General features: G+C 34.7%; 1 protein-coding gene across 2 annotated transcripts in view; it reads left to right on the top strand.

Moving 5' to 3' along the window:
- The window catches only part of LOC149798032 (uncharacterized), a 54,999-nt gene that overhangs the window by 9,219 nt on the left and 31,638 nt on the right, over window positions 1-14,142 (top strand). Inside the window, exons 1-5 of one of the 2 annotated variants that reach the window (XM_089963123.1) lie at window positions 103-203; window positions 3,785-3,937; window positions 8,830-8,913; window positions 12,879-12,959; window positions 13,641-13,754. In XM_089963123.1, coding sequence (XP_089819249.1) covers window positions 202-203; window positions 3,785-3,937; window positions 8,830-8,913; window positions 12,879-12,959; window positions 13,641-13,754 — 434 coding nt within the window. In that variant the 5' untranslated portion in view covers window positions 103-201. Of the gene's footprint in view, window positions 1-102; window positions 204-3,784; window positions 3,938-8,829; window positions 8,914-12,878; window positions 12,960-13,640; window positions 13,755-14,142 lie in introns of those variants that run through there. The other variant, XM_089963122.1, reaches the window with a different exon arrangement.

The following is a 14,142-nucleotide window of genomic DNA, read 5'->3' as shown; positions in this document are numbered from 1 at the left end:
CGTTTATGGATTGGGTATGCACATGTGTGAGGTCAGATAGGTATATTGGACTGGAGCCAGATAACGAAATGTAGCATAGGGAACATATTTTTTATTTTATTCTGGATCAAACGGGTAGCTAGTAAAGGTTCTCCGAACTCACAAGGATGAGCCGAGTAGCCGTGTTTTGAAGTTACTGGATTAGATACTGTGACGAAACAGATGTAAGTGAATTACAATAGTCCATTCTTGAAAGTTTGAAAGTACTAAGCAAAACACAAGTGCGTATCATTTCCATGTATGCAGCTTTGCATATCTTCGTACATGTTGGTATAATGGGAGCATACTGTTGAAATTGATACATAGGTTTCGTACTGAATGTATAAATTTAATATTGGTACTGTTGATGCGTATTGTTTGAGGTAAATGATGTGAGTGAGAAAGTCTTTGTGTGGTGATCAGGATGGCTCCAGTTTTATCATCATTCATCTGCAGCTTGTTACTTGCTTCCATGACTTCAGAAATGTACGTCTCAACGCCTTTTATGGTAATTTCAACTTCATTTGGGTAACTAGATTTATATAGTTGAGTATTATCAGCGTACAATAGGTGAGGCACCGAATGTCAAGCTATGACACTTGAGAGGGGCTTGTGGGACACCAAAATATAGATCAGCTGGGCTGGAATGTTCTCCTGTACTGACACAAGTTGTATTCAATCGGCTAAGTAGGACTTAACCCATAGTAAGGCTGTATCATGAATACCAAATATATGCCTGATACGGTGAAGTTTTATATATAGGTATGTTGTGTCAAATGCCGCAGACAAGTCAAGGAGGGTGAGAACTTTAATATTTCCACTATGTAAAGCAGAGAGAAAGTCTTTAATTACTCTCAGAAAGGCAGTGTCAGTTCTTTGCGAGAACGACATGCACTGAGAAAGGCAATGTCAGTTCTTTGCGGAGGACGACATGCACTGTCCATTCCTAAAAGATTATTTGAATAAAGGTGAGATACATGTTGTTTCTAAGATTTTTGAAAAGAATGAGAGGATATACATAGGGCGGTAGTTCTTTAAATCGGTAGGATCAAGCATTGGTTTCTTTAATAGAGGCTTTACAATTGCAGTATTGAAAACTGATGCAAATAGCCAGAATGAGAGAGGAGTATTGATAACATAGTTGTCAGTTGTTAAGTTCATAGAATGTCACTCTGTCTTCGTGAGTTCGAGTCTCAGGCTCGGCTAAAATTGGTACGTGAGAAAGCCTGCCAGTAGCTTCTCGTGGGTCAGTGGTTCTTCCCGGGGTTTTGCAGGGTTCTTCCTCCACCAACGATATTGGCCGCCATATGTAGCCTATCTTGTGCTGAAAAATGGCGTTAAGCCCTACAACAATAACAACAAAGCTTGTTGTCTTCACTCTTTTCGTTTACTTTTTAAAGAGCATAGACTCCTAACAATATATATATATATATTGACAATGAGCAGTACAAAACTAGTTTCTCACTAGCTTGGACGATTTCGACTTTTCATAGGCTAACATAAAACAGAGGCAAAGCAAATAATAAATAAAACAGCGTTCAAATAAGTATGTCTTCTTTAATAATTGATTTTTGTTTTGACTAGCTGGCTTCAGCTTCACTGGCTGAATTGAATTTACGTCGTATTCGCACATTCGTGCATGCGCGATGGGTTAATTCCCAACAATGTGGGATAATTAATTGTACGTGAGGGAATTGGAGCCACACTCCCGTACGCGTTTATGCATACAGAATATGCTTCTTAGCTAAGTTGTATTTCTGGACAATTAGCCCAATGCGACTGATTTGAATGAGTGAGAATTGCGACCAACACGCACTCAAGGCAACATATTATCCATATTAGAAAATAATACGTCCTTTTGGATTGGATACTATTTACGGCGCTCACACGCCGGTTCCGTACACGCACGTTCATCGGGGCACCTGTTTACTAGACGAGTTGGAATCGGTCCACACACTCGTCTTTAATAGTGGAAAGGTGGAAAAGCGTTCGACTGGGTCAGCTAACGTCGCCCGGAACGTGGAAGAAACGCCAAGGTCGTGCATATTATCAAATCTAACCCAGTTACTCAAATGGACGGTCCTTATAACCAATAATGCGTAAGCCACGTGTGCCATTATATCAACTAATTATGTTCAACAATTTATTACACGTTCATTCAAGTCAAATTTCGAGTACAAAGTATACATCAATCACCGAAGATGGACCTAATCTGCGAGTATAAATAACTTATAATATTTTTGAATCACACACTTTTTAAGATCAGATATAACTTTTGAGGCAGTCTATAAAGGATCAAATCAGATTTCAAGCAGATATCAAGAAATTACCAAAAGGAGTTTTCAATAAATCGAAAGACCCCTTCCCCCGAACAATCAGGCAACCTAGTCAGTCACAACTGGGCTTCCTCTAAGGCGGTGTATACTAACAGACTGGTGTTTCCGAAGTCCATATTCGTCTTCTGAGCACCTGCATGACATTTCTATTAGCTGGTTTCTCAAATGTCATCTGGTGGCAACCTCTTCTCTCCGGAATGGCTGCCTTCTGGCTAACTCTAGTAGTAATCAGATCACGATTAATAGTTCCGGTTCAGTACCCACAAATATAGTCCCAGTCTATGTTAGAGCATTTTTCCCTGTCTCCTTCTGGTATTGATACATCCGACTTAAAATGGTGGCTGCCTCTTCGTGTCTAAATGGCTACCTCCCATTCCGGTCTGGCGGGGTTCCTCGTTGATATGTTCTTTCGATGTTGGTTCTTGTCTTTTGCTTAATTTGTATATTTTCCGTACGATAACAAACGCCTCTCGTCGGAATATTCAATGATTGGGTTTGTCAGCTATAAACAGCATGACTGCCACGCGAATCTAGCTGTGCTCTATTTCTTTTACTGGTTCGTTATTAGCTACACTTAAATTTCGAGCTTCACCCCCACCCCTCTCACATTACAGCAGATACGGCGTTACTCGGTGTTGCTTGATTTACATCCACTTGCTGACTGATGATGCCCTGTATCTATTTATATCAACTTTCAGATGGACAAGCCATATTACTATCTGAATTGTATGTAAATTGGTGTAATTGTAAATTATCTCCCGGATATTTCATTGTTTTAATAATAACTATTAGCGTGTGAGTGACTAAAAAGCAAAATGAAAAACAAAATTACATGTAAATGTTCTGGATGTACAAAGCCGATGATTTAATTTGGTTGTGGTTGTCTTTTTCTAATCGTCTTGATTTAGGCCGGGATATAATTTACGGTTACATCAATTTACATAAGAGAATACTGATGGTAATATGGCTCATCCATTTGCAGGTCGATATAAATTATAAAGAGATATAGAACATCATCAGCCAAGCTTTAGTCAGCTAATCGAAACATGAAACATTTTCAAGCTTTGATTCCCGTAAAAATAGTTCTGTAAACTTTTATAATTTCAACGCCTTTTTGTATTTATTGTTTTTCTTGTCTCTGTTTGGCTTTTGCGTTTATAAAAGACTCAAGAGTCGAAATCGCTCAGGCTCATGATAAACTAATCTCACACTATTAGTAGCCAGTTTACTGCATTTATCTTAATCAATCCCTGTCACACACGATCCCATGTTGGATCCAGTGCACTTGAACGGACTGTTATTCGCCATATAATTGATATATATATATATATATATATATATATATATATATATATATATATATATATATATATATATACGCACACATGCCTTCCCGTGTAAATGTTTTAAGTGTATTGTTTATATTCTAGGAAGACATTAGAGTTCAAATTTAAGTACGAAGATTTGATGAAGACAACAAAAGTGCGTCAGCAGATTACTCAGTCGGAAGATGTATCAGATACTGGAATAGACCAACGAAAGGAAGCGGAACCATCAGACGAAGGGCAGCACAGTGGTAGAAAGTACGTTAACACAAGCTTTTCTTACCGCACTCAGTAATCCAGGTAGACTTATTACTTGATGTATGTGTGGTTACTGTTCATATTAATAATCGCCTTTTAATTTGGTGGGTGGATACTCGCAGGATAAGAATCACTGGCAATATAAAAACAATGCCCACATTAAAAAAAAAAAAATAAGTTTTTAGTTTTATTGTTGTTACTTCTCCAAGTATCGTCGGATTGATAAGGTATTGTCAGATGCACGCCATTTTTATGTACATATGACAAATCTATGATAAAAATAAACAACTTTGTAGAATTAATAAAGAAATAAAATTAAAATACTACTTTTTGATGAGTGTCAATTAAATGTATACAGGGTTGACGAAACAGCGGTAAATTCTTGCAAACATTACCAGATTGGGTAGAAAATAATAAACCGTCTGAATGTGTAAGATCGTGTTAATATATGTTTTTGTTATGAAATAGCATACATTATACACAATTAGAAATGACAGACTGCAGAAATATAATATTGATAAATATAAACATTGGTTTATTAATTCATAAAAAACATAGAATATATCTTAATGGTTGTTTAACAGTACAGATCTTATAAAAGCAATTAGGAGAAAAGAAAAGAAGGGACATACACAAATGTAGGTCGTTTAATCACATTTGAAGGAGCAATTATCATTAATGTCAAATAATGGATATATCAAGATTAGTGTAGTCGAAAGAGAAAATGATTAAAAAAATAAATAAAAAACAACACATTTTTATATGAAATCTTTGAACGTTTTAACTTCTTTTGTTAAGTAATTTTTGTCACAAACGCTTGAATGTAAGTGATCCAGGTCTTACGCAAATCGCTGTGAAGTAGGCCCAAAGTAACGTTCATTAACATTAGACGAGGACTTGACCCAAGAGTTACGCTTATATAACTTTGACAACCACTTAAGCAGAAGTTACATTCATAAAACATTGACGACCTCTGAGGCAGCTTTTTTTTGTTATATACATATGTTTTGGGGGTTTATGAGCCGTTTATTTTCTCATAATTATTTCACTACCAATAAACCAAACGGCAATACCGTTTAATGCTCTTCTAAGATGCCAACTGACAGATCAGTCTGAGTTTTCTCTATCTTTGAAATAGTTGTATTATGTACATATTTCTAAGACAGAGGCGATGCACTTGGATCAGTTGCAGAGAAAAAATAAATCTAACGTTTATTTATATGTTGTAAAGGACATACTTCCTCATACGTCATGAAAATCTTTTTATTGTTTGTATATTATTATCCATTTACAAGACCAAACATGATGCACATAGATCAGATGAAGGGAATATAGAATTGGCTATGTTTTTGACTGCATGTGTTTTTAAGGCCTCACCTAATATTATGAGGTTACATGTTAAATTCGTGGGTAACCTGATCATGTATCTTCACATTAAAACAGTTATTGGTCCAAATGAGTGTGAATTCATTGCCAAATCGTTCATTTTAGTAAGCATCCCAAACCGTCTTCCGAGCTTTTAAACATTTGTATAGCTCTCACTTTCCCCATATCCACCAAGCCTTACGTTAAATCTGGCAACTTACGTTACGTCCCATAGTCCCAAGATGGTACTTCTTTAACCGTTTCTCTACATTCACCTGATTCCAAGATTGTACTGCATTTATATTACAGACTAATATATTTGGTCTCTTTTATCACACAGCTGTCTCCAAATTTAAATTTCCATTCAAAACCTATTTCATACTTAATACAAGTTTCACTGCTTCTAACATCTCGTTTCGTCCGTATTATATTGCTCAGATGTGTTATGTCCTCACTGTGACACGTATCCTTTCATTAGAAACAATAACATAATCTTTCATAAAATATGTTAAGGAAATTCTGCTTTATTATATTTATGCCTCTCTAGTCTGCATTGTTCCAAAGGAACATATTTGAAGTATTCGCACAAAACATCGTCGCAACAATGTCAATTTAAATACACGGTTGTTGAATTATGATCTATTAATTGAGCGACATGACGTAAGTTACCAAATGTATTCTAAGATCAGGGAATTAATGAGATGTGCTAAATTGTTTTAAACACGTATTAAGTCAAATTATGAAAACTTGAAAGACCGCATGGAAAGCTGAATAACAGGCGATTTTGAAAACATTCATTGCTAATATGACCCATAGCTATCTGATATCGAAGTTGGTTAATCATACTACCTATATATATATTTAATCGATCTCTCTTGGAAATGGATGGATAATAATAGCAAAATAATGAAACAATTTCCAAGACAGAGGAAACTCGGCCTAATTTACAGGTTTGCAAAACTTAAAAAAACCCCAAATAATCTTACCCAATGTGCATGCATTTAAAACTTTTATAATATTTATTACATTTTCTCATTGTTATTTATAAATTTTTGAAGCTTATTAGGTTGTTTGTCGTTTTTAGCACTTTCCCACATCCTTCATAAGTAAACTCTTGATTAAAAGACACGTCTTTCTTATGTTGTAGCATGTATGATACTACCTCAGTATTTCAGAAATATTTCCTTGCGATCCTTATACTCGTGTCTATGCAATGTTCTTTTGATTTTGAAAGCATTACGTAAATACATTGATTACCACTTTGATATTAAAATGAAGAAAACATGATGCCCGTTTAGTATCTGATAATTCATAAATGAAGTTATGTACTTATTCGTATTAATGTAATTTTACAAGCTCCAAGTTACGTATTCGTTGGTAACATGTTTCATAAAAACCAACGGAAGTTATGAAATCATCTGAAGTATTATGGGACAACTCCAAATGAGCAATTGTATCATCCGGAACAAAATATATGTTATGAGTCGTCTGAGCTTTATATGAACTAAATATTACTCTTTCATAAAACTTTGTTCAAATTTTCCGGCATATATTCCTTTTTCTGTTTTTGAAAAATTTTACTAATTCTCGACAAATACAGTTCTTTGCGTGGCCGGAAAGCGGTGGAGCGAGAATTGGAGTAGAGTAAAATTATTTTGCGGAAAACAATAGTCGACAGTCTCATTATTTATTGGAATAATATAAGTGTAAAGTCCATCAAGCAAGTGCGGCTAAATTAAAGCTTGGCCGCTCATACTATATTGCACAATATAATTCAAACTGAAATACAGAGATGTATCTATATCAAGTAAACATATAGTTTAATTTCGCTAAATTAATACCTGCATAATCAATACAAATTATTTTCATACGGTCTTTAACCAACTGTTCGCATAATCAATACAAATTATTTTCATACGGTCTTTAACCAACTGTTCGCATAATCAATACAAATTATTTTCATACGGTCTTTAACCAACTGTTCGCATAATCAATACAAATTATTTTCATACGGTCTTTAACCAACTGTTCGCATAATCAATACAAATTATTTTCATACGGTCTTTAACCAACTGTTCGCATAATCAATACAAATTATTTTCATACGGTCTTTAACCAACTGTTCGCATAATCAATACAAATTATTTTCATACGGTCTTTAACCAACTATTCGCATAATCAATACAAATTATTTTCATACGGTCTTTAACCAACTATTCGCATAATCAATACAAATTATTTTCATACGGTCTTTAACCAACTATTCGCATAATCAATACCAATTATTTACATACGGTCTTTAACCAACTATTCGCATAATCAATACAAATTATTTTCATACGGTCTTTAACCAACTGTTCGCATAATCAATACAAATTATTTTCATACGGTCTTTAACCAACTGTTCGCATAATCAATACAAATTATTTTCATACGGTCTTTAACCAACTATTCGCATAATCAATACAAATTATTTTCATACGGTCTTTAACCAACTATTCGGATAATCAATACAAATTATTTTCATACGGTCTTTAACCAACTATTCGCATAATCAATACAAATTATTTTCATACGGTCTTTAACCAACTATTCGCATAATCAATACAAATTATTTTCATACGGTCTTTAACCAACTATTCGCATAATCAATACCAATTATTTACATACGGTCTTTAACCAACTATTCGCATAATCAATACAAATTATTTTCATACGGTCTTTAACCAACTATTCGCATAATCAATACCAATTATTTACATACGGTCTTTAACCAACTATTCGCATAATCAATACAAATTATTTTCATACGGTCTTCAACCAACTGTTCGCATAATCAATACAAATTATTTTCATACGGTCTTTAACCAACTATTCGCATAATCAATACAAATTATTTTCATACGGTCTTTAACCAACTATTCGCATAATCAATACAAATTATTTTCATACGGTCTTTAACCAACTATTCGCAATAAGTAATTAATTCTGTATCCACGTTTAGAAGCTCTTCCCTGTAATTTCTTTGCAGTGAAACATTTTCTTATATCTGTGCTCAAGACGCTGATGTCTATGTTTTGGTCAGCAAAAGATTACGTTTTGTGCCAACTTAGTGGCGTCCATTCTCTGAATTATTGATCACTGATATTAGTTGTCGTATGTCTGTCTCAGAAACCACCCAGTCCATATATGTTTATTTGGCATTTGACATCTTGCTGAAAGTCACAATAATTGCGATTATACATATTATTTCTCGAGTTTGTGAATTCAGGGCATCTCTGAAATCTTGATACATTTGCATTTTTGTGATTGATATTTGATTCTTAGGCTGATACAATATCTTTTACTGAATCTAAATCTAATAACCTTGTGGTTTAAATGCCAGAGTTTGCTGCGTTTGTTCTGTAAATCTATGACTTTACCCTCCTGTTTGTACTCTGCTAGTAAAATTACATGTTTTAGGCGATAAAAGTGTTATTTGAAACAGGTGGAGTGTGCCATTTGCATTTTTATCTCATACTTTTCAGTTCGTCAGAGTCTACAATATCTGATAAGGCTGTTCAGGCCGATCAAGGGAATACCGATGAGAGGAATCGAGCATTTGAAGAAAGGTATACATGGGAAAATAAGCAATTTAATTTCAGAAAGTCGAATCGCCAGGGTAGCAAGCTGTTGGTTCGAGATATTGGTATTGCTGAATTTACAAAAGTTACATGCTTGAGAATGTGTTATACTGGGGACGATAGTGTTGTACAATAATGCACATTATGCGAGCGAGAAATTAATCATTAGAATATTGAGGAGGCTGAAGATGAAACTTCCAAGTCTTTCATCCAAACAAAGAAGTTTTGAAAATTAGTCCCGTGCACTACTTACATTTTCTTCTAAATAGCACAGCCTTTGTTTGAAATCATTCTGAGATGATATGTCAGTAAAACCGTAATCAGGTGGTATTTTTTAGGTTTACGCAAACGAGAACCAAGGATTGCAAATAAAATGGCGAATTGTTCAATGCAAAGAAGCCTATCTTTATTTTAAATTAAAAAATGCTTGGTTTAAAAACTGTAATGACATAACGCTATTTGATGCTATCGTCATTTAAAATTTGTCACTCCAAAACACTTAACAAATAATGGAAATTATTCACTTCTGTCAATCAGTATCTAATTATATACGGGTGTATGTATTTAGTTTCATGTGTTGTATCTAAACGAACGAATCTCACACTTTGCACATCAAAAACATTTACCCCCTCTTGACAAAAGAAATTTAAAAAAGAGGAGCAAGATGAGGAGCAGAATAGCTCAAAATCGCAAATTGATAAATTACATTGATGATTAATTTAGGACCGACTCCCAGATGCTAGGTTGGTCAAGTTCTGAAAATAATATACAAACCTGTGTATATTTCCTAAAAAATCACTTTTACAAGCAACAAACTTTACAAGAGATATTGACCCATTTCATTATTACATATTCTAAATTCATTCTTTTACCTCTGGCATTGAAACAGTAGAAAAACACTCCTACAAAAACATCGCTCACTAGCCTAACTATCTTCCTTCAAACAAGCAGTTCTCGAAATTTTTTAATTGTATATCATACAACCAATTGTTTTAGTTGCTCTTTATCTGAGTTATTATTGTCGTCACTAATGTTGACATCTTATATTATCATACGTTGGCTTTCATTATTTTTCATTGAATGAATATATAATTACTAATAAGCACAAATCCTCAGCTTTTCTTAATCCTTGAATTAGGAAGGTCCAGTTTAGATACACCATGGATGAAGATCAATATCATTAGCATTGTAGCTGATGTCTAATCTAAACCTTTGTAAAAAGCGTTGTTTGTTACAGTGAAAGTCAGCATGATACTGAAACGAAACGATGAGCCATAATGACATCTATAATTTTATGTAAATTTTGTACAAATGAAATTATCTTTTGCAGCCGACGCATTTTCTTTTAAATAGTTCTCTAAATTTGCGTAATAGCCTATGTCTACTATAACAATGAAATATCCGGGATATAATTTGCGCTCACATAAATTTACATCAAAATAACAGATGTCGTCATGGCTCATCAGTTTCTAGGTCAATACGAATATTTTCCATTATCAGCAACAAGCCAAAATAAACTAGTTTAAACATAATACAGTTAAAAGGTTGAATTCTCGTAGAAACAGCCATGTAAAGTTTCGCAGACATAACCGTTTTTCTGTTTTATTTGTTTGTCTTGTCTATGTTTTGCATTTGCCTTTGAAAAAGACTCATTAAAGAGTCGAAAGTGCTCAGGCCATCTATTTACTAGTTTTGCACTGTTCGTTGTCAGTTTAATGCATTTATCTTAATCAATCCCTGACACACGTGATCCCTTGCTGGATCCAGTACACTTGAAAGGATTGGTATTCGCCATATGATTTGTATTCGTTATATATATATATATATATATATATATATATATATATATATATATATATATATTGTCATGTTTACCCCGACCCAGAGTAGCCCCAGTTGAAACATGTATAATCATATAATCAAGGTAATTCTGACCAGCCATTGTTTGATGTTAAACATTGCCGCAGGCTAGCACTAATCCGTTACGTAAGATTGCCGGGGTTAGAAGTGGACAGCCGGACATCGGAGTTGCGAAGTCACAGATAGCCAATTATCACCTAGGTGTGGAAATGTTTCCCATGATCAAAAGAAGTTGCCTGAAGAAGTGGGAGTGTCTTAACTTCTCTTCCCTGCAAACAGACAGACAGGTTGAACTGGCCGCTGAGACGATTGGACAGGGTCACAGCGCCACCCAGTCAGAATCGAGATAGGGGAGAGACCTTGATTTGGGTAGAATGATATCTCCGCGTCTTCCGGCAAGAGTTAGTTCGCTGAGAGAAATTACCCAGAGTGGAGGTTAGCGTAACTCCGAATAGCCATTCATTATTGGCGGGAAAATCTTAGAGCAGGAAATTCTAAGTACAGAAAGCTTCAAATAAGGTCAGTAGGATATTTGTTCGGTCTTTGTGGAATGCGACTGCATTTTAATTGTAGGTCGTATGTATACTTTATTATTACTAGAATCGTAGTACGAAGAATTACTTTGTTTTGTTAATATGTTTGCATATTTTGAAGAAATGAGTTGATATTTGTAAAGAATTATATAGCTTGCTAGCCGTCGTAAGAGTTAATATTGTACTTTGCTATGTGGGTATTTTATAGTAGACTAACACACATGTTCATGTGATTATAGATTTTGCCATTGTTGAATATTTGTAATGTACAGACATGCGTCTGATTGTTGTCAGATTGTAGTACCAAGAGATTAAATATATATGTGTATATACTGACGTGACGCAATGTATTGATGTCTGTATAACAATACGCTGATACCATGTTATTACGCCATTGTTTACCCTGCAAGAAGTGTGTGGGAATTTCGATGTGTATGCATGCGTGACCGAAACAGTGATAGCTTATCTGATGATTAATTCTCGATATAATGTGAGGTGAGATTCGATAAAACAGATGTTAATTCCTTGTGGTTTTTCACAGGAAGCTTTGAGGGACAGATTAGTTACAGTTTGGTCCCGTAGTCTCAGATAGAGAGACGGAGGAAAGGAGAAGAAGGAGAGAAGAAAGTTGAAGTCTGGGAGCGAAATTGGAGGAGGAGATAGTAGAGAGGGAAAGGAGAAGAAAGGAGAAGTTGAAGTCTGGGAGCGAAATTGAAGAAGGAGATAATAGAGAGGGAAACGGAGACGAAGGAGGAGTTAGAAGAACGGAAAGAAGGAAGGAATCAGCGGGAAAGAAAGAGATGAGTAGATGCAAGGACAGGGGGAAAATCGAACTCACACTGTAAATCACGGGATGAATTAGGCTGTCACTTGGTCGAGGGAAAGACGAGTGATTGGAAGTTATCGTTTTTAAATTATCACATTTATTAAATTGTTATTAATTGAATTTCATCTTCGTGTTCTCTATAATTTAACCGTTGGCATTGCTGACTGGGGGCTCAGAGCTGTAAATTTACCTAGTCACTAATTTAACTTTCTAACCAAACGAGCCAGGGTGGAACTTTCAATTTAATTTAATTAAATTATATTGGAAGAACCCCACCCCAGTGCGTGCAAATGTCATATATATATATATATATATATATATATATATATATATATATATATATATATATATATATATATATATATAACACGACAAGAAGACAATATATTTGCGTATAACATACAATTTATTCCTCAAACAATATGAACCTAGCTATTCAACCTAGCTATTCAGCTATACTGCAATTCGCTTTGTCCTCTATATATCATCTGATGACTAAATGTAGCTGTTGTGGGTTCTAATTATATTTATTTAGTGCTTATATTTAGGTTTTTAGCTGCCGTTTTCATATTTTAAATAAAAAGAAAATCGCCGTCTGGGAAATGAAACTACGACACTGCTATATTACTAAGAATGTTAATTGCAGATGTGCAAATATGTTATGCTAAAATTGAACAAAGGTAATTATTTCAAGATAAATGCAAACTGTTTTTGTTTATTTTTCTTGTTTTCAGAGAGTTAGCTGATGATGTACCAAAGCGAGATAATGAAAACGTCAAAGACGTCAGTAGAACCAGCACAACTTTCAAAGAAAGGTACATCTATAAAGCAAGCACGACATCAAAATTGTATGTATGAACACGTTGCTTTATTTAGTCAAGGTGACAAACATGCTGTACTGTGCAATATTTCGACAATGTAATTTTCGTATGTGACATGTAATCGTTCCCACTTTGCCTGCCTTGGACCAAAATTGCGAGTAAACAAGGATCGATTCAAATCTAGTTTTAGATCGGATGGAACTAAATTATATCTTAGTTTAATGTGCCCATTTACTCGTGTCCCGGTACACTCACCCACACACATCCACGCACAAACACAAACACCCCCCACACACAAGGGTGTTTAAACGATTGAATTATGTACGTTAGGTGACAAGCGTTTGTTATTACTGTTAACTATAATATCTTACTCTAATAAGCATCGTATATGCCATTTAGGTAGTAAAGATGTGTGCCCAATGAGATTTGTATCGTTTACTATTTGCAATGTTATTACACTAATCTGTTCTCCGATTATCTAACCATCGGCATAACTTTAAATCAACAACTCATATGAAGCTTAACAATTGTTATACCCATTAAGCATATTTTTAATTCAACGTTCTTCTCTAGACAAAAGTTTAAAGCAGATTCTCTTCATGGGACATAATTCTCTTCATTTTTTGTAGACGTTATCTTGCCTTAAGTTGCTAACGTTCGTTTTCGTTTCCTCAGCAACAGGGCATTATTAACACTTAAACAGTGTATAGAGCGCACAGAGGATGAGAGGAAAGGACTACAAGATGAACTCCAAACATATGAAAAGAAGAATAAAGAACTCACAGATAGGTTAGGCAAAATTAAACGGAATTTATATTTCTGCACCAGTCTCAATCAACAATACGTGCCTTGACTCCTCTACTATATTCTTCATGTGTACTGATGCTAAACCATGAAGTTATGAACTGAAGGCAGTACCTATGAAGATAATTTTATGAACTTTGGCTTACACTGAATTAGCCAATATGTTTATTTCCCAATAATGTTATGTATGCATAACGTTTGTATGTTTATTAATATGGAATTAAATGTGTGACGATCCGAACGAAGTTGACTTAGTCGACAGACATATATTCCTGAACTTGAAACGTTGCAACATAGCGCCTAATGCGGGACCTTTCTTTCCTGATACAGTTCTGAAAATGGTAAAGGAAATATCAATCTAAAATATCGTGTT

This window comes from Sinohyriopsis cumingii, chromosome 6, assembly GCF_028554795.1.
Source record: "Sinohyriopsis cumingii isolate HCF-2022 chromosome 6, ASM2855479v2, whole genome shotgun sequence".
In the NCBI taxonomy this organism is placed as follows: Eukaryota; Metazoa; Mollusca; class Bivalvia; order Unionida; family Unionidae; genus Sinohyriopsis; species Sinohyriopsis cumingii.
The sequence above is the reverse complement of the archived record's forward strand: the minus strand, read 5'-3'. Positions and strand labels throughout refer to the sequence as shown.